This window comes from Dryas octopetala, chromosome 4 (assembly GCF_963921425.1).
Source record: "Dryas octopetala chromosome 4, drDryOcto1.1, whole genome shotgun sequence".
Taxonomy (NCBI): domain Eukaryota; kingdom Viridiplantae; phylum Streptophyta; class Magnoliopsida; order Rosales; family Rosaceae; genus Dryas; species Dryas octopetala.
Genome location: NC_141369.1, coordinates 8,980,819 through 9,002,854, shown reverse-complemented (window position 1 = coordinate 9,002,854; position 22,036 = coordinate 8,980,819). Strand labels below are relative to the sequence as shown.

The following is a 22,036-nucleotide window of genomic DNA, read 5'->3' as shown; positions in this document are numbered from 1 at the left end:
GAATTAATTATAATTTTGTTTAAAAAATAATAATTTATTATTTTTAAACAGGTGAAATGCACGAGTGTCGTGTTCACTAGTTTATATTTGTGTCGTGTTCGTGTTTTAGTCACCCGTAGCTCAATGGGTTTTATCGTGTCATGTTTAACCCTAACTCGCAAAACACAACCCGTTTACTAGGTCTATTTATCACCGAGAAGAACTTCAGTGGCACCCATCCACTCCTCCTTACCAGTGGCGTCGTCATTGACGGCATCTTCACCAACGCCTTGCATTGTCGGCGCTGGCTAACATCTTCCAGTGTATTTACAAGTCATCAACTACAAACTTTTTTCGCAAATATTTGGATTTGAGAAGTAGATAGATTAACCAACGTGCAATACCCATAAAATAAAAGAAAGCTTTAACTATCCAAAAGAACAAGAGAAATAAAGACAAAACATTACAGATCTAAGTATTAAACCACCTTCAACTTAAATCAAAACAGTAAAGAACAATAACTCTTTCTTACTGTTCATGAAAAAGGTTTACAGTACTTTTAAGGAAAGATGACTACCTAAAAGCCAAAACAGTGAAGAAAATAGATTAACAAGACAAAGAAAGACTTTGAATATTTAAAGAACTTCTGCTTTGGGATTTGAGTTTTGTGGGGGGATTTGATGATGCCTTCATTCCTTCAATAGCTTGGCATTTATAGTGCTTTGTGGATTAGGGTTTTCAGGTTGCCTTTTTGGTGATGCCTTACACATGTAAGGCCCACTTTGATCATTATTTGCCCGACCTACTCGTACTATCGTCAACTTTATGCATGTCACATCTTGTTTTTTTCCCAACTGGAATAGTAGTATGATAGTGTCACTTTTCAGAGCTTGTCCCCTTGTATGACATCACAAGATTCTCTCGGATTGCCTCGTTGCCTCGGCCTGATTGTTGTTTGTCGACTTCAACTGAGGTCTTTGTTTTGGTCGAGACTAGATGAATCTTAGTCGAAATATGGCACACGTCACGTGGCCGAAATATGGCACGTGGTCGAAATATGGCATGTGGCCAAGTCAAGGAAGTGGCACGTGGCTTTTCAATTGTTAGTTCCAACAGGTTCTTGATTTGTTTTTTATTTTTTAATTCCAAGTTGAGAAAAATGGTAATTAAAGCTAAACAAATGTCAAATTTTAAGTGAATGGCTGTGCCACTCAGCATGATGAGTTGGCACGTTTGTCCCCACTGAAGTTGTTCTCAACAATTACACGAGCTTACAAGGGGTATTGAAAGTTCAAATTAACTCAAAACTGGATCCAACAAAGACATTTAAAGGTGAGTTCTTTATCAATGTAAATGTGAAGTTTGTAAAGGGCTTTTTAAACAGTGTCTATTTCTTTTGTTTCTCTAATTTATTTATTATTTCATTAGTTCTTTTGGTAGTAGCGGTGGAATTTATTGGAAGGTCAACCGTTGACATTGGTAGCGATGCACCAGACTTCCATGCAAAATCCACGTGCTGTATGAAACTCAAATAGATCTGAAGTCAGTAGATCGACGGTTGACAGTACACACCAACAAGATCAACGGTTCAAGTTAATAGAGGAGCAAGGATAGTAGTGCTGATGCGTAGCAGCGAATCCCCCATCTTCCCTTCGGTCCTTCCTCTCAACGATTCGATCAGGACTGAGCCTCGTGAGAATCAAAACACGCAGAGAGAGAGAGAGAGAGATTGTCGATCTGCTTCGGTGTGGTTCTTCAATGGTGTCGTGTTAAAGTTTGTGGATTATAGGTGGGAGCTTCGATGGACGTGGAGAGGTCGTCGCTCTGTAATTGCGTGGTGAATTTTCTGCTGGAGGAGAACTACTTGCTCACGGCGTTCGAGCTGCTCCACGAGCTTCTCGATGATGGCAGAGACGACCAGGCCATTCGCCTCAAGGACTTCTTCTCCAACTCTTCCCAATTCCCTCCCGATCAGATCTCTCGCTTCAACTCTCTCCGAGGTTAGTCGGTGCAGCGATTCTGAATTTGTTTGAATTGGCTGTTGCAATGTCTTTGTTCCCTTTTGGTTGAAATTCGAGAATTTGAGAAATTTGGGGAGGAGTAGATTTGGAATTGAGTTTTCTGCTCTGATGTCATGGCATTCTCAAAGGCACCAAATTGGCGCGCTTGTGATCTTATACTTGGTCTGTTTTTGAATGATCCTTTATTTGATAAGTGACCGTTTGAATTGTTATTTGTTGCTTTGAAAAGCTTTTGCTGACGGCAATTTTTTGGAGAAACTAGAACTAAGTTTTGTTTGTTTGAGGTACAAGTAATATTGGTAACTAGTTACTGAACTTAGAAAGTGTTGGGAATGCTTTTGATTAGGTGCCCAAATGGGCTACTTCAACCATCAGGTAGCACTTTATAAAGGAGAGGTGGTGACCCAAATGGTTTGCATAATTCAACATCAGTTTCTCAACTATATGTATGCTAGAAATTAGTCTCTAGTAAGGTGAGAACTGAGAAAGCAAATAGTGTAGAATGTTATCGAATTGGTGAAACTACTTTTTGTAGAAAAAGGAATGCATATTTGTATAATGCAGCCAAAAGCGTGAGTATGTGGGTGGGTGCGTAACTATACTGCCTCTCCTTTCTGCTGCTAGGGCTGTGAGACCTGAATATGAATATCTTGATGGCTTTGTTCTGGAGGCATATATAGTATTTTGGACCCAAGCTTCTTTGGTGCATTTGGTTATCATTCATAAGCAATTTTACATTTCCAAAATCTAAATATAAATTTGTGAGAAATGGAACAAACAACAAGTTTTGGCAGCTGAGTTTGATCCTTAATCAGAGAACTTATGTAAGAAGATTTAAGTATGCTTTGTTTTACAAGTTAATCCCTCAAATCCCAAAATTTCAAAGTAAGAGAAACAAAAGGAACAACCTATTTTCTTTTGGAAAGTTACAATAAAGGAATCCCATCAATCTCTTGCATCCTGCATCCTCTAAGCTCAACTGTAAAGTGGGGGAGGGGTTGTGAAATTTTCTGGATTTGTGTTTCCAAAGTACCAGAGGGCCCATTTAGTAAGAAAATGAAAAAAGAAAGCTTCTCTTAGCAGCACACAACAGAAAAATAGAAAGCTAAGACAGCCTACAACAATTTCAACACCCAAAGCAAACCAAAAAGAGCCTAAACTACAAACAAAAAACAAACAACAAAAACAAGCCTACTAACAGAAAGCTAAGCTGAAAAGAAAGAAAAAGAAGGAAAAGATAGAGCCTATGTTGAACTTTCTCAATACAGTGACAGAACTGAATCACTAATAGACAAATGTTTGATCCTAGTTCTCTTTGCACATCTTAATTATTGGATTCCAGGTAGTGGTGATGATATCATAATTTTATTCTACTTATCATAGTTTTCATGCCTCTTCTACATGAATTGATAATTGGAGCTTGATTCTTGCAGCCCACTCCTGAAATCTCAATACTTAATATCTCCCTATTGGAACATTACTAATCCTTTCTGCTGCATTCATTTTTGAAATGCAGTTGCAGATCCTCAAAGTTTGCTAGAGGAGAAAGAAGCAGTAGAAGAAAAATTAGCGATTAGTGAATATGAGCTTCGCTTAGCCCGAGAGGACATTTTGAAATTCAAGACTGAATTGCAGAAGAGAGCAGAATCACCTGTAAATGAATGTAGAGGTAATTTTCCTTCTGTGCAGCATTTCAAATTGTATTCTTCTGTATGTTTCAGCTTCTATTAGTACACATCTTTCTATATTGTAGTCAATATTATATTGTTTGCTGCATAATTTTGTACTTAGTAACTGTGCATTTATAAGGAGTAGATGCTTTATGGTTATTAAATCAGTGAACGTAAGTTGTCATGTAGAGCGACCATAAAGCCATAGGCAAGCTGATAGTGAGGTTCTTAGGTAAAATAACTAGGGTACCCCTTTGTTGCTTTTGTGATTCTGAATATGCACATCCATGCCTGTGCCCTAGTTGTACTGGGATTCAGTTTTCTAGAAAACCATACTAAAACATCCATGTCAATGCTGGAGACTGACACCAGTTCTTTTTTTTTTTTTTTTTCTCGTTATCATTCATAGAAATTGTTTTGTCTAGAATCTGTATTGCACCTGTAAACAGTGGGAAAATGTGACTCACTGTATGTACAATATTCTCCTTTACTATTAAAACACAAAATTTTTGTTGTTTTTTGACTTTCTCCCAAATGTTGGATTCAGAGTCAAATGCCAGTATTTCTGAAAATAATGGACCACAATTTCAGCGGAAAAAGAGCGATGTTTCTTTCTCTGATTTGGGTCCATTGAAGGATAATGAACGTCGAGATCTTAACTGTGCTATAAAAGAATATTTGCTTATAGCAGGATACCGGCTTACTGCAATGACGTTTTTTGAAGAGGTATGGGACACTATGAATGCTTAATTATATTTTTCTCTCCTTGTCCTAATTTTTTTTTTCTGTTCTTTTCTCTCCTTGATATTCGTATATGAGAAAAGATGACTCATTTAGTCATTTCTTATTTGTGCCACACATTGTTTATGAATTGAATTCAACCACCTTTAGAAGACTAAAACGATTAAATTTTATAGTGGTTGCAGACTTGCAGCTGTAAAAACAGGCTGTCTTACTAGGGGAACTGGATAAGAAATCTTAACAAATTATACCGGATTTAATATGCATGCTGGAAAGCAAGAGAATATTGTAATCATAATTCCAAGTTAGAAATATTTTGTTTCATAGGTTTTTTTGGTTGTTGATTGGTGCTTAAGTTGTTTGGTTATTGATGCCTGTCCAGACATTTAAAATATACATATGTTTTTTTTGAGGCCATATTTGTGGTGAGGCACGTGATTCCCACCTTAGTCCTTTCTTGAAGGCAAGTGACTTCTTTGTGTTGTGGAGGCACATGATGCCGTGCAGTTTGTAGACATATGATGCCTAAGTTGTTGAAGTGGGAAATACTATTTCTGGTCAATTCTTTAGGGGAACATCATCATCCAAAAATTTATAAGTTTTGGTTCAAAATCTGTGACAAATTGACCACCTATTTGATGAGGATTTTTCTTTGATGTCGAATTTGATGGGGAGTTTTGAGGATGATTAGATGGTTATATTTTCACTATCACCAAATGTATTGCCTTCTCTATCTCTCTCTTTGTATTAATGACGATGACTAAGTAGTTATAATTTTTTTTGGGTATGTTGCACATGGATACATAATACCTGCTTTATTTGATTAAAAAAAAAACAACGCAAATAGATTTAGGAAAAAAAAATGAAAAATGAAAAAGTTTTACTAGATAGGATACGCAATCTGATCTGTTTATTGCAGTAAGCAGTGACATTGAATTTTTTTAAATTTTTTATTTTAATGAAATATGGTGCTAGATTGACCTGTTTGGAGGCTCATTAATTTCTAAAACCTTTGCATCAGGTGAATGTGGTGTGATTGTCACTTCATTTCTGTGGCTAATTTTGACATGTTATCATACTCTGTTCGACTAAACTTATCATAACCTGTCAATAATTTCTCCCCAGGTCACAGACCAGAATCTAGACGTTTGGCAGAACTCACCTGCATGCGTATCAGATGCCTTGCGCCATTATTATTATCAGTATCTTTCATCCACTACAGAGGCTGCTGAGGTATTTCTTGAAACATGTGATGTAGCCAAATTTCTTAGGGCCCGTCTGGTGACGTTTTGCAAAATGTTTTTTTTTTTTTTTTTAAACTGTTTTGTAAAATGAAAATGAGAAATTGATTTTGACCTTTTTTGAAAACTAGAATTTGAATTTGTACATCATGATAGATATTAGATATATGCATCTTCTATGAAATTGCCCCTCATTGATAAATTAGCCAACAAGTCATCTTGTACTCAATAATACATCTTAGAAGAAATTCTCACAACCATCTCAGTCATCTTCTCATTAATCTTCCACCGACACCTAACATTACTCTAAAACATGTTAACTTGACCAGAGCTTCTCCTCTTAGCTCTCTGATATATTTTCCAATATAGGCAAGTTAGCATGAGTCCTGGCTCTGATTAGACCATTTTTTCATAGAATCTATCTGCAAGCTCGAAATATTTTGATTTGACCATGCAACCCAAAATCAAAGACTGATTAGTTTGCTTATCATCGCAAGTGAATTCAACTGCCCTCTTGGATCAGTACCAAGTTTTCATGGCATCGATGTCTCCCAACTTTGAGAATCCAAATATGAATGCATCATAATATTAGAATTGGGTTTAGATCCAATTCAACCAAACTCATCTGAAAACAAAGACAGATCCAGAATTACCTATTCATTTTTGGATCAAAGAATAAGTACACACCCATAATACATCAATAATGGAGAGGGAGTTTTAGAGACAGAAAAAAAGCAGATAGTTTAAGAGAGAGAAAGAAGATGATTTTTCATAGAGAAAGAAAAAGTGAGTTTACACTGATATGTATAGATTTGTGTAGACATCTATGTACATAGATTTATGAAATTAGAAAGGAGAGGGATTTAATGGTTCACTGAGAAATCATCAGAGCAAGTGAGGGAGAACTGTAGGGCAAGTGAGGGAGAACACTGATATGTAATTGTTTTGATTATATTGATAAATAGAATGATTATGAGCCATTCCTCCATATTTCATTAATAAAAGCATGTATCACTCAGAAATTAATTTATAACTAGATGTTGTTGACTTTTGCTATTCTATATTATCAATATTTAGCACTTTGGATATGTGAGATAACTGTCATAAAAAAACCAATCTCTTTAACTTTTTGATATTTAAAGAAGATTTATTATGTCAATAAGAAAATCATTTTCTACAGCCTTGGGGTATGAGCATATCGATCTCTAGATTTGTGGGCTGTGGATTTTCCCCTACATTTGCTCATATAAATTATCTCTCAATATGAAAAGTGCTTTTTCCTAGCATTAGATTTCTGATTGCAAGAAAACTTGTCATAGATACTTGCACAGTATATTTCACTTTATAGGTTGCTTGATGTTTCTTGAGTCTTAAGAATTGAAGTTACATTATTAATACTTTGTGACTTTGACTATAGTGTTTCTTGTACTAAATTCAACATAATATAATCATGCAGGAGAAAATTTCCATGCTTCGAGAAAATGAGTCGTTATCGAAAGAAAATGAGAGGCTGAATCATGAAAAAATGTGCTTGCTTAAAAATAAAGATTTGGCTGAAGGTCAGATTAGTGCACTAAACAAATCATTTGAAGGTTTTCAGAAGGACCTTAAAGACAAAGAGAACCTTGTAAGTCCCCTTACTACATTGCATCGTGAGCTGCTGTCCGATAAAGATTCATATTTAACAAAATAATACACTCTTCGTTTCAGGTACAAGTTTTGAAGCAGTCCTTGGAGAACCAAAGAAAGGAGCTCAATGATTGTAGAGCTGAAGTCACTGCATTGAAAATGCACATTGCAGGATCTCTTTCTGGACGAAATATAGTAGCTGGTGATGTTGATCATGTCCAATCCCTGTCCTTGGAAAGATACAAGGAAGAAATAAAATCACTGCAGATGGAACTACAAAGTTTAAAATCCAAAAACGCAAATGCTCCTGATTTTGTAGATTCCACCCATTTTGAGAAAGAGTCTATGCAAATGGAAGAAAAAGTTGTTGTTATGGATGAAGATAAAAGTGTAAGCACACGTCCAGTTGATGTAGCATCAAGAATTGTGGAAAAGGAAGATGATCAATCAATGGTTGCTCAAACTTTTGATGCCAATGTAGTTAAATCTGAGGAAGTATCACAAGAATTTTCCACGGGTCCTTCAAATGATAGTGGTACCTTGGCGAATGGTGAAAGTGTCTCCAAACAAAATGGTGAACCATCATCAGGCAGCAGCCTACATCTAACGCCAGAGGATCTTAGTGCTGAAACTGTTCCGGAGAAAAGGGCAAGTTCCTTGAACTTTGTTTTTGTCTTCTGCTGGGTTTGGCTGTGGGCACATATGGGTTCATTCTTTTCATGCCGACCCTGGGGTACCCCTTTTTCTCTTCTTTTTGGATGGTGCCCCATTCTAAATGATAGAACTCCTTATACAGAATGAATTTAAAAGCTTTGGAACCTTGCCCAACCCCCTCTTTTCCTTTTTTCTTTTGGCTCTGCCTTCTTTGATCTGGAATGTATTACACCCACATTTAAGTATATGTTTATGCTTTGACAGGGCCTAGAGACCATTCAGATCCTTGCTGATGCCTTGCCCAAGATTGTTCCTTATGTTTTGATCAACCATCGTGAGGTTTGTTTTTCATTTTTGTTAATATATATTTTTGAAAACATAAAATCCCACATCAGGTATTTGAAGCCTTGCATATTTTTGTTAATATATATAAAATCCTGGGCCCCTCCACCCATTGCCATTTGGTTTTGGTTGGATGCTCTAACTTTAAAATATCTCTTATATTTGTACGTGTATATTCAGTTACTACATATGAATCCTTTAATGAAAGGTTTTGACTTTTTTCTGTAATATATCCAAAGGAACTTCTTCCCCTGATCATGTGTGCGATTGAGCGCCATCCAGATAGCAGCACTCGAGATTCCTTGACCCACACACTGTTTAATCTAATCAAACGTCCAGATGTGCAACAGAGAAGAATTATCATGGATGTAGGCTATTGTTCAAAGTACTACATTATGTTGTAATTAGCTCCCTGTTTTTCACTTGTTCCTGAATCTTCCAACTGTGTTTCAGGCATGTGTTAGCCTTGCTAAGAATGTTGGAGAGATGAGAACAGAAACAGAATTGCTTCCACAGTGTTGGGAGCAAGTAAGTTTGAGCCTCAATTTTGCAGGGGACCTTCTTTAACCATCGTCTCTTTAATAACTTTGGTTTTCATTTCTCTCGTTTATGGGTTGCAGATAAATCATATGTATGAGGAGCGCAGGCTGTTAGTTGCTCAATCATGTGGAGAGCTTGCAGAATTTGTCCGACCTGAGATCCGTGATTCTCTTATTTTGTCTATTGTTCAACAACTGATAGAAGATGCTGCAACTGTTGTCCGGGAGGCTGCTGCACATAATCTTGCATTGCTGCTTCCACTCTTTCCAAATATGGACAAATATTTCAAGGTCAGCCTCACTAATATGCTTCAGAGGCTCTCATGGAGAGGAATTCTGACTTGACAGAAATGGCTACAATGTAAGCTCTAGAACAGGTTGATGACACAAGGTCTAGGGAATGGAGAATTTTCTCCTTATCATAATATGATGACTGCCAATGAAGAAAATGTATAAAGTAGGAAAGGATAAAGTTTCTACAATGTTTAATTCAATTTAATTTAATCTAATTTTAGGTTGAGGAATTGATGTTCCAATTGGTCTGTGATCCCTCTGGAGTTGTGGTGGAAACTACACTCAAAGAATTGGTTCCTGCAGTAATCAAGTGGGGAAACAAATTAGACCATATTTTAAGAGTTCTACTCTCTCATCTTTTGAGCTCTGCTCAGGTATGTTTGTGTTTAACTATACTAAATCATTTGTGTCTGAGGTGCTTCATTTCTTGTTTATAATACTTTCTTTAATTTACATCCTGGTGACATGGCAGCGTTGCCCTCCTCTTTCGGGGGTTGAAGGGTCTGTGGAGTCACATCTTCATGTTTTAGGTGAACGAGAACGCTGGAATGTTGATGTTTTACTACGAATGCTATTGGAAACGCTTCCTTATGTGCACCAGCAAGCAATTGAGATGTGCCCAGTTTCTTTTGATCCTGAAACAACTGGAACAATATTTTCTACATCTTTCCTTGAATTGTATGCAGGGTAAGTTCCATTTATCCTTTTTCGTTTTATATATTTTTTTGTTTTTTTTACGGTTCCTCTTCGGTTTTCTGACAGAACATAACCTTTTTTCTTGAGATGATCATATTGTTTAAATAGAAAATCTTGATTTATTATAACTGATTATTAGAAATTTAATCATCTGGCTAGGGGACATGTTCTATTGCCTGCATTTGAGTGGTTACATGTCGACTGCTTTCCTGATTTGATACAGCTTGCCTGCTTTTTACCTCCAAAAGAAGATAATTTGCGAAATCGAATTACCAAGGTATCTTTATATCTTTGGTGGATTTTTATATTACATATTAACAAGTGCCTTTTTAATTGTTCCTGATCTAGATGCTGGTAGTGCAGTTTTTGTTGGCTGCATCAGATCACTTTGGGGATTCTTATTTGACACACATAATGTTGCCTGTATTCTTGGTAGCCGTTGGGGAAGATGCTGATTTGACATTTTTCCCGTCTGCAATCCATTCCAGAATCGAAGGTGACCACATACAAAGAGTTTCTGATATCCTTTCACATTAGTGTGTGGTCTTTAATTGTTGCTATATAACAGGTTGGAGACCGAGAACAGCTGTGGCTAAAAGACTGGCTACTATGTGTGTCCTTCCTCTTCTCTTGGCTGGTGTTTTGGGTGCTCCTAGCAAGTATGAACAATTAGCAGAGTACTTGAGAAAGCTATTAGTTGAAGGTGTGGCAAATCAATCTACAAAGTGCACTGATGAGATTGTTGATGCTGTCCGATTCTTTTGGTTAGTAAAGGAATAAACACCCTTTCAAAACTAATTGTTTGTAGATTACTGTTTTGACTGATAGGCCTTTTCCATAATGCAGCACATTTGAGGATCATCATGGTATGATATTTAATATACTATGGGAGATGGTTGTCAGCTCCAACATAGATATGAAAATTAATGCTGCCAATCTGTTGAAAGTCATTGTAAGTTTAGTCATTATTTTGGAATCCTCATTCTTTATGCGTCTGACTTTAAAACTAATAATTAATTGACTGCGTCCATTTAATAGGTTCCATATATCGATGCAAAAGTTGCATCTACTCATATTTTGCCTGCCCTAGTTACTCTGGGCTCTGACCAAAACCTGAGTGTGAAGTATGCAAGCATAGATGCCTTTGGAGCTGTGGCCCAACATTTTAAAAATGATATGGTATGGATTTTTTCCTTCTGCAATTAAGAGATTGGCTATCTTAATGGAACAGTTCTCGTACATGTGGCTGATCAAATTTAACACCTCCCAGATTGTTGATAAGATACGCGTTCAAATGGATGCTTTTCTTGAAGATGGATCCCATGAAGCTACAATTGCTGTGGTTCGTGCATTGGTAGTTGCTGTACCACATACAACGGATAGACTTAAAGATTATATCCTCAACATACTTCCTCAGGAAATTATCTTTAGTACTTTTTCAGCAATGTGTTCATGTGCACAAACATATTATTTGCTTGACCATTCAGAAATATTCTATTGGATCCTACTGTTAAGCCATCGGTTACTTTGTTTCTTTAACATTATATACATCTTTTATCCAAGATTTTTCAACTAACGGCCACGCCACCTGCAAGTGACATGATGCGTCGTCGTGAGCGAGCCAATGCATTTTGTGAGGCAATTCGTGCTCTGGATGCTACAGGTTTTCTTTTCTCAAGACCAAAATGTTATCTATATTGTTATTTTTTTTTTTTCCTTTTCTGTTAGCTTTCCCTCACTTTGAGCTACATTTACTTCATTTCAATAGAACATGACATGTGTGTCCAAATTTTAGGTAACTTACAAAATAAGTTTTCTTTGATTACCCGAGATTACTTTCAGAATGTAAAGAGACTTAGTATGCATTTTGTTATTATTTATTGTGAAGATGGTATTCTTCTTTTGGACGCAAACAAACGTAAAACTTTTAAAAACTTAATGTGTTTAAATGATCCCATGTTCATGTTTCGAAGCTTGCAATCATGCATACCAAGTAGTTTTTGGTTGTGCAATAGCGTTTTCTGGATCACCCACCTGAGAACACATAGGTAAAACATTTGATTATCGGTAAATCATTCAAGCATCTGCCAATGACCATTTGGTCTAGTGCTGGCATTCAGTCTCCCCTTTGTGGGAGGAGGTCCTGAGTCCAAATCTCACGGAAGACAGTTGTTGATTAATCAAAAAAATAAAAATCATTCAAGTATCTCACTTTGTTACTTGAACACACTGGATCCAAGGGGTTGTTTATGTAATATATATATATATATATATATATATATTTTTCTTTGTTTCCCTTTGCTCCCCCTTTTCTTCTGAATATGTCACGATGAACTTTCATTGATGATGAACTATTTGTAGCACAGGTGCATATATATATAAATAATATAGTTTGTAGGAATAAACAAATAACGTTGTATTACTTGTATTATTTCTTTGGCAACCTGTTATATAAGTCCATTAGTTGGCATGTTTCATGAAAAATTTTGCTCCCACACCCAAACCATAATCCCATACCCGTGTTAGATGTTCCAGTCATTGGTATGTCATGCGTCGCAATAATATCTGGCAATGCTGCTATTATATATTATGTAGTATCCTGTTTGTGTTGCTGGTGGGTATATCCTTTGAATTGGTATAAGTTTAAGATGGCAATGTCCTAGAGTTTTTCTCTTTACCCTTTGCTTCTTCATCTTTTAGAAGGTGGCTGGAGATTCCTTTTACGAAATAAAGCAATTGCTGTTGCGTTGAGCGCTTTAGAAATTTGCCTTTTGTTTGCAGTAAGAAAGGATAAGTAAACTGCGTAAACATGGTTGTTCCCGCAGCCATTTGTTGCTGTGGGAACTCTGAAGCAAATAAATTTGTATTTTGATTTCTAGGTTAATTTAGATTGAGATGACAAAGGCCCCAAGACTTAGAAAAACAGAACTATTTGTCTCAGTTTTAAGCAAGTCATGTTCACTAGAGACTCATTATAAGAAATCATTAGTATAGACAACCAAAGTTTTTTTCTAGTTTTACATTTTCTGGCGAACTAATCGGATACCCTGAATAGGGAAGAAACGTTGCTTGTAAAAACAGATGGTGCCTTAACAATTCCTACCATAAACCAAGTTGCCAAACTATAGTTTCCCAGATTTCTGAGCTGGGGACAATCTGTGTGCAGACTTACTTAGTTGATGGCCCACTATTATTTAAATTCATTGTCAGCAAAGTTTATATTTGCATCTACTTTCGTTTTTTAATATTTCCAACTTTTTTAATTGTTACTGATGTTCAGTGTCAAATTATGTTAATTAATACAGATATTTCAGCAACTAGTGTTCGGGACTTCCTCCTACCTACCATACAGAACTTGTTGAAAGACTATGATGCGCTGGATCCTGCACACAAGGAAGCTCTTGAAATTATAATGAAGGAGAGATCTGGTGGAACTTTTGAGACTATCAGTAAGGTGATGGGTGCTGGGCTTGCATCTTCTGTTAGTAGTTTCTTTGGTGAAGGTGGGCTACTGGGCAAGAAAGAAAGTATTGAGACAACACCACCGGAGCCAGAGTCCCTGAAGACTGTACCACTGCCACCGGCAGAAGACACTAGATTAAGACGCATCATGAGGGGGCATTTCACTGAAATGCTCAGAGGCAAAGGAAAGACCCAAGAGGAGACTCAATAGAACCAATAAAATTTGAGGTTCTCCTGAAAGGGTGGCAAGAGTACATTTTGCATCTCTTTTTATCTCAGGTGAAGATCATTTGTTCTCAATATCAAGGTTGTGGTCTGCTGAATACAAGGAATTCTTTTATTTTTTTATTTATTTTTGGTTTCCTCATAGAAAAGAGAGTTTAAGAAGGGAAGAGCAATATCTGTAATGCATTTTTATTGTTCTGACTTTATAGTGTAGAGCTTATTGGATTGATCAACCTATTGAATTTTGTCGACAATTCAGCACACATCTTCTTGATTGTAAGCAATTCGGCATTGCTGGCCCTATCATAAACCCAGGCTTTATGGTCCATAAGCCTTTGATAAATCCCGTATCATATATATATTCTCAATTTTTTAATAAATTCATAATTCTTGGGCTTCAAATCCAGACAAATTGATCTTTACCTCTCCTCGGTAAGCCTATCAGTATTTGTCCAGAAGTTAAATGGCCACTAGGTGAAGCCAGTCCGAACCAATGTTGAATAATGGTCAATAACATTATTTTTGCTTCCGAATAGGGTTGGTAATTTGGTATTAAAAAACCACTTACAGTATTATCTGAACACTAATATTGCAGTAGTATTATATAAAAGGACTAATACAAATCTGCCAAATCTGCCACACTAATTTAACTTGCAGAATAATATACTAACACAAATCTAATACTAATACTAATATAAAGGAGTTTGATTGGATTCTTGGCGATTGTGGCTTGTCCCAAATCTGCTACACTTATCGAAAAGACTAATACAAACCTGATTGTGGCTTGTCCCATTGTATAAAAGGACTAACACAAACTCAAGTAGATAGATCATGGTGGAGTGTATAAATGGTCGTCGATGTGTGCACTACAAGAAAATCAAGCAAAGGCAACCAATTTTTTTTGGTAGGCATAGAGGCAACTGCCACTTATTTTAGTTTGTATTGTCTCTTGCCACACTGCAGTCACCATATAGCATGTTGGAGGTTGGTGTTGGGGTGGCAAGGGAGCTAAGGCCACCCACATGTAAAAATGGTGGAAGCTTCTGCCAAAACCTGCAGTGTCAGTCTGACAGGTCCGGTCCTCACCAATGCTGCAGTTAGTGGGTTTCACTTGTTCACCATCTCTATTGGGGTTGCTAAATTGGTGGAGGATTGATATTATTAATTAATGTCATACCATGGTTTCTTCTACTATCTTGTTAACAGTGGGTATGAATGCTCACTAATAACAACCATTGCTTACTGCACTCCCACCTTATTGGTATTAGTTTCTGATTTGGTTTCAGAAATTAAATATCCTCCACTATGCAAGAACTTTGGTGACTATTTATATGAGATTGAGAATGTATTTTCCCACCAAAACGATTGCTGCAGTGGGATTGAATGTATGAATAGTGTCCAATTAATCTTTCATTTGCAACAGTCCGAATATGCATTTTTCAATTCCAGTGTGCTCTTATAATACTAAGGATGCTTGCAATGGCTGTTACACCATATTATTCATAAAATGTGGAAAGGCTAGACTATTATTGGAGGAAGCATGCTTAACTTTCAGTCCAGCAATCCCATTAATAGGAGGGGTATGTAGCAGAACCTCAATGCCATATAAGAAAAATTAAAAACAAATAATTGACAACTCAAGTTGCACAGCTGAACTCACAATCACTGACTTTCTTCATTGATGCAAATACGACTTGCTATATACATTGAAATTGCATGTTTAATTCAAGTAGCGGTTCAAGTGCATAGTTACAACCACTCTAATATCCTTTCCCCATACTTCTCACAATTTCTAAAACAAAATGAAACTTAGATACCAAAAACAACAAAAGCTTAATCACTAGCTGCAAAACACTTAGTCATATGATCCCAACAGAATATCCACACTTCCAAACTTGGTGATATTTATCATAGTCTAAACCATAATATAACCCACCAAGTTTATAGTTGTATCACAAAAGCTGTTCAAAATACTAGCAGTATATTACTCAAAACAACAAAAAGTATTCTTACTGGCAGCCATGATTTTTTTTGCTATGTCGATCAGTTGTGTTGTGACCTCCCAACCCTGCTGCTTGAAGCGCCTGCATCTCCCGCAACACCATCCTCTACTCCCATGTTATTCCTAGCATGCTGTTGCGCCAACTGTTGGGGACCAGCCATTCCTGCTGTAGAAAATGGCGTAATCACACTTGGCATCTGTGGAAGGTGGAAGGAATTTGTGCCAGTCTGAACTGGGGGTAGTGGGGGTGCCAAGGATGGAGTGTTGCCGGTGCTTGTGCCAATGCTGCCCCTTAAGTAGCTGTCTAAAGCTATGGTAAGCCTTCCATTCAAGTTGAAATCCATGTGGGATTGTTGCCTTTGAATGTTCAATATATCTTGAGTGTTTACCATTGCAATCCTTTCCAATTCAACCCGTACTGCTCCATCACATTGCGGTTGTGCTCCATCTCAAGCTTTTGAAGCTCCACTTGCGTGGTTGCCTCAGCCACCAGCAGTTGATTAGCCAACCTCAGTTGTTGAAGTTCTGCCCCAACCCCACGACGCTGAATCACCTGCCCAAGTATATCTGCAGGGGTTACCCCAATTCCATAACCCTTTACTCGTCCATTGCTCTCAGGTCCTACTACATCTGAAATATCTTATTGTAGACAGCAGGAGTGATAGGTGGGTTTTCTGGCATCTCCTCATACTCTGCCACAAGCCTATCCATCTCATCCTGTCAATCCAACAAAATTTTGTTACAACATGTACATGTTTATGTCAACCAATAGAAAAATCCTACCTGCCTAATACTATTTTTTCTCTAATGAAGTAACATTAATGTGGCTGCATTCTTGGTGAGAGTAGTTAGTGCATCACCAAACTTACCATGATTTCCCGAGAAGCCTCGTCAATAGGGTTGCCATTTGTTCTGCGGTGAGTTAATTTGAATAGCTCAATTCGGTTTGGTTCATGACCATCATGATCCTGAGCCTGTAAAGAAAAACGCACTCTTTAAATAATAAAACCATATGACTTTAAAAATGCATTGCTTACTTCATGTAAGGTCACAAATTGGGAGTCTATTTACTTACGTATTCATCCCTCACTTGCGTGTGTGACTTCGTTCCACTAGTGTGTCCCATTAGAAGCTTCCCTCTGTTAACTGTGTTAATTACACAGCGTTTCTATTCCATACACACCATTAGAAGCTTAATAAATAAAAGCACATTATCATGGGTGTCTTTCTATGACTATCCATATTCTAAACTCAGATCACTGCCAAATAAGATTTCCTTTATGAAAAAAAGTGATGTAGGACAAGGTCAGGTTTTGAAGATTGGGGAGTTGACCTCACTGCATGGTCCGGTTCTCCAAAACCTCCCCTAGTGAAAATATAGCTCATGTATAATTTTCCCGACTCGAGGTCCGGACTTCTAATAAGAGGTCCGGACTTCCCTGCATGAAATCTCCATTTCAAGCTGCGTCGTCTCTGAATATCCGGTTCTCACAAGCTGAAACCAGACCTCCCTGCGTGCAAATTCCATTTCACTGCTGCTACCTTCTATGGAGATCCGGTCCTCCAGTGTAGAGTTCGGACCTTCTCCCCTCATAATTTTGGCTTTCTGTTTTTTTTTCTTTTCCTTTCTTCAACCAACTATGACCTCCCCTGTCATGTTAGGGGTCTCCTGAACCACGTCAACATCCACAAAGGGTTGAGATATTCCTTCTGATTAGGAGTTAGCCATTGAGGTGGACTCACACTAAGCAAAACAAATCCAAACATGGTTAACTGTATTTGGCACATGATATAATGAAACCAATTGGATTCCTTCTATGGCTACTTTGATATAACAATAAAAAATTCACAAGATCCACCTCACAGACAATATAACTAACATTCAGTAGGGGTTTCAAAAGATTTCAATGTGAACTAAAAAACAATAATCATATAAATCCACTACTCCATTTAATACTTTAGATTATTTGTTAAGCGAATGCTCATATATTGTTCTGCCACATGCCATTTGTTTTTAACAAATTATCACTGAACAAATTTGGTAAAGTTTTTCCTTTTCACACTTGCATAATAAACGCTTATTAAAAATTTAAATCTCCCACTAGCCTCAAATAAGAACACACAGAGGCATTCACACTTTTTGTTAGTTTTATTTGGTCAATTTCTAAGTCATATCATCTGGGTGAACTTCCATGTGTATCATAACAGCATCAACTGTGATAATGTATGGTGGAACATGTAAAAGTGCTTTTACTAACTCTCTGAACCAAGTACTTCCAGTAGTGATGCTATGGAAAAAATTTTGTTTTTAACTATATAAATAACAGCATATCCTAAGTTCCATTACCATTGAACAATCTTAGGTCATACTCTGTCCATTAAGGTTGAAAGCTACAACACAAATAACCTCTACAAGGTCTAAACAGTTTGATATTTATTGCAAATGACAAAAACTGAGGTTTGTGTTACACCTATATGCATGACTGTGGGTGTGTGTTCAACTAAAATGATCGCAACAAGGCTTAACTATGGAAAGCCTAAAGTCAAGGATTGCCATAAGTGCAGGGAATATGCCATACCTTACAGTGTAAAGCTTGAGAATCTTCTGTAGAGCAGTAGATGCAGATGATATTCTCTTTGCAAAGTCTCTTGAATGTAGCAGTAGGTCTACCTGCTTCACTGCAGCCTTGTAAATGCTCTTGAAAATATCTTCAACACTTTATGGAGGATTTCCTTACTGTATATAGTATCCCTTGAAGCCTGTCAACAGCCACAAGTAGTTGACACCTTATCAAGTCAGTCATGGGTAACTGTGATTCCAACCTACTAAGCGCCATTAGAAGGAGGGAAAATATTGAGCATGGGCGGGAGATGGCTTTTTAAGTTTGTCTCACTGACTGGACTTACTTTATTGCAGGCTTTAAAGACACCATAGTTGGATTTTAATTTTATGATAAAAAATGGAAAAACTGGTTACTGTTTTGTACAATCTCTGATTGGTTAGTACAACCCCAAGTACATAGTTGGAAAAGGTTGAAAATTATTATTTATTTTATATTGCCCCACCTTTTTAAGGGGAATAGGAAATTGGTCAAGTTGCTATTGTACCTGATTTGTAAAAGGGGTTTCCCACTTGTCAGCACAGCCATGAATCAGAGGACCGGACTTCCACCTTAAGGATCTGACCTCCAGGACGCACACAAAAATCTGAGGCCCGGACCTCCAAATTGAGGTCCGCTCATCCAAAACCTCCAGCAATCAACACATTTTACATCATTATTCTCAACACAACTAAGACATTCAAACCATGTTTGATCTACTGCAAGCTTAACACAAAAGACAGTTATGCCAACAAAAGTCTTAATATAACCACAAAGCATAAGCTTGTTGGTAGGAGAGCAATAAGTGAAATTGTATAATTACTGATTATCATCTTTTGCAAATATCGCTTTCCTGATTGTTGGAAGCTTCAGAACTTCCACAGTCGGACCAACTCAGAACTAAATTATACGGAACACAACCGACCCCTCTGGTTTGTGTACCAGGTGCTTCCTCATTCACGCACAGCCGAAGCACAAAGAGAAACCAGAATTTCTGAAAAAACCCAGGTGCAGGTGCCATATCCATCTAATCACTGTAACCATAGAAGCAAAAAAACCCATGAATTTCCCCCACCTATGCGCAACATCAGTGGAAGGATGGAACCCAGTTATTTGGCAATAACCAACCCCTTGCTGAACCCACCTTCCGATGGTGACTGGAGGAGGAGCAACCCCTTAATTTGGGGATTTGAACCGATCGGCACTTTATGACGTGACCGGTGACATCCACGGATGCTGGATCCCGTTTGACTTAGGGGTGGGAAGAAAGAGATGCTGCCACAAGGGAACCCCAATAAAGGTTTAGCAACTCGGAGCAACCAGACAAAATAGTGAATTCATTTTTTAACTCCCTGCTTTAGTCCTTAAATTAGTTGACCCCCTTTTTTTACTTTAAATTACTGGGGTACCACTGATTAATCAACTAATCAAGCACATTAGTTGATTCTTAATTCACTGCCAATGTTTGACATAATAATGTGATCACTAATGTTAATTATTAGTGAACAACCACATTAGCAATTGGCACCCCCCCAACTTTAGTGGAAATCATTGGAGGCCTTTGGCCAAAATTGTTGTAGTGGTGGGTGGGTTTGACAACATGCATGGTAGAGTGGTGAGTGCGGTGGTGGGTGCAATGGTGAGAGGTTGATTTTCAAGAGATTGAGTAGACTTACTGGAGGATGAAGGGAGAATGTTAGAAGAAGTGCTCAAAGGGAGTATTTCATTTAAGGGTATTTAAGTCTTTTTAACCTCAATTTTGGTCAGATTTCTAAGAGTTCTACAAAGTGGGCTAAATGTCTTCAAAAAAGGGTTATTTTTTCAAACTTCTCCATATACATACGTTTTAAATTTTTAATGAATACTAATGTGAAAAGTAAACTTACACTTTCAACCTGCATGACCCGTTGATAAGACTCCTACCTAATTTTAAGACTATGTATAGTTCGTAGTTACTATAGTCTTCCACTTTCTCCAAAGTGGGATTTGTGCTCTCCAAAATTAATCACCATAACTAGGTACATGTTACTTGACCCGTTGACTCTTCTTCGATGGAAGACCAAGAGTTCTCCACATTTATCTGCCCTTAATTCCTCTCCCACCACGTATGGCTGTGGGCATGCCCAAGAGTTGTCCACATTTATCTGCCCTACCAAAATTCTATAAATTGTGTGGTGCCCATGCCCAAATGTACCACACCCACCCCTCTCTCTCTCTCTCTCTCTCTCTCAAACACACACACACAAAGCATATCCAAGATGAAGCTGCCAAGTGGTGTGGCAGTGTGTTTGGTGGTGGTGGTGGCGGCAGTGGTTCTAAGTGAAGTGTGCATCATGAGAGCAGAGGCAGTGACGTGCAGCCCCTTGGAGCTGAGCTCATGCCTGGAGCCAATAAGGTCGGGGTCGCCGCCGTCAGGGACATGCTGCCAGAAGCTGAGGGAGCAGAGGCCATGCCTCTGTGGATACCTCAAGAACCCAGCCCTCAGGCAATATGTCAGCAGCCCCAACGCCAAAAAAGTAGCTTCCAGATGTGGTGTTCCCTTCCCTAAATGTTGATTCAATAACCTAGCTACAATGAATCCCTTTGGGTTTGGTGAGATCCATCAACAATATTAATTATTAGTTATTCAATATTACTAATAAGAATGATGGATTCATGTCATGGTTCATCGCTACTGGTTGTACTATGTCTAGTAGTACGTCCTATGAGAATAATTAATGTGATATGTAAGTTTTGGTATTGATTAAAGGAAATAAATTAATGTCATTGTAATCGCTAGTCATCTTCATTTGACTTCTGAAGTAGATCGTGGAATGTTGTTATTGCTACTAGAATTTTAATGGCTATTATTATTGTAACTGGTGAATATGTGTCCAAGTCGTCCTCTAAAACTTTATCTTGGTTATAATTAACTAGTCTAGCTTTATATTTTTCAATTGATCCATTAACAGATGTTAATGGATCGGATTTTGATTCGAATTCAATCTGAATCTGATGTGATTAACAAAGATGGATTTGGTGATTTAATCCGATAATCTGATTACAATTTGAATCCAATAATCCATTAAGTTAACAAAACAAATATGAATTTTAATAGAGTAATTCGATCCGATGTGATTAACGGGAGATGGATTTAGTGATTCAATCCGATAATCTGATTACAATCCGAATTCGAAAACCCATTAAGTTGAGTGCAATCTGATGGATTGTAACCCGAATCTGATTACAAAAATGAATAGAGGCTCAATTGAGTGCTAAAGAAAAGAGTAAATATAAGCACTCAAATAATAAACAAATTTAATGACCTACATTGAACCATTGAGAAGCAACAAAAGAGAAACAAACAAAAATGAGAAGTAAATGGGAATGAAAAAACAGACAATTTATAGTCAGATTTTGTGTTTTACTTTCATTAATATTTTATGCTGGGCTGTGCCTACGGCCTCGCCTCTTGTCTTGGCTTTTTGGGCTACATCTAGGGGTGTGATTTGGATTGAAAAATCCGAATTCGATCTATTCTAATCTGAAAATTTCTAATTTTGGAATGCCTGAATCAAATTCGAAATCCAAAAATGCCGAATTCTGAAAAAAAAAAAAAAAAAAAAAAAAAAATTGGATTGGATTGGAATTGGAATGTTTCTGTAAATTCCGATTCAAACAAAATTCCGATCCGAAAAATTTTGAAATTTTTCAAAGGCATTCCGATTCGATATTTCCGAAATTATGCCAATTTATTCCATATTTATATTAATATTATATAATTTATTTAGTTTTCTACTATATGTTTCATTACTTTGTTATTTGTTTCAAACATACACATACATATATATTAAAAAAAATTACTGATACTATATATTAATATAATTAAACATATGTATATTATAAAGGAAAAAATTACAAATATGACACATACTTTGATAGTTGTTTTATTTCAGGACATT

At 37.2% G+C, this 22,036-nt stretch overlaps 2 protein-coding genes across 2 annotated transcripts; both read left to right on the top strand.

Annotated features, from left to right (window-relative positions):
* The first annotated feature begins 1,663 nt into the window (after window positions 1–1,663).
* Window positions 1,664–13,868, top strand: LOC147286556 (HEAT repeat-containing protein). Its single transcript, XM_086242770.1, is given in 20 exon segments — window positions 1,664–1,979; window positions 3,517–3,669; window positions 4,218–4,396; window positions 5,537–5,644; window positions 7,109–7,279; window positions 7,363–7,929; window positions 8,200–8,274; window positions 8,517–8,645; window positions 8,731–8,805; window positions 8,898–9,107; window positions 9,332–9,484; window positions 9,583–9,797; window positions 9,966–10,083; window positions 10,170–10,302; window positions 10,375–10,570; window positions 10,653–10,758; window positions 10,845–10,985; window positions 11,077–11,202; window positions 11,358–11,469; window positions 13,112–13,868. Coding segments are annotated over 20 exon segments (3,543 nt in total). The 5' UTR covers window positions 1,664–1,780; the 3' UTR covers window positions 13,489–13,868.
* A 6,415-nt stretch (window positions 13,869–20,283) lies between these two features.
* Window positions 20,284–20,961, top strand: LOC147286555 (non-specific lipid-transfer protein 2-like). The gene has a single exon (XM_086242778.1). The coding sequence runs from the start codon at window positions 20,354–20,356 to the stop codon at window positions 20,648–20,650; it is 297 nt and encodes a 98-aa protein (XP_086098904.1). The 5' UTR covers window positions 20,284–20,353; the 3' UTR covers window positions 20,651–20,961.
* Window positions 20,962–22,036: the final 1,075 nt, after the last annotated feature.

Excerpts from the sequence above, each read along its gene's own strand:
- LOC147286555 (XM_086242778.1), top strand. The coding sequence starts at position 20,354 with ATGAAGCTGCCAAGTGGTGTGGCAGTGTGTTTGGTGGTGGTGGTGGCG.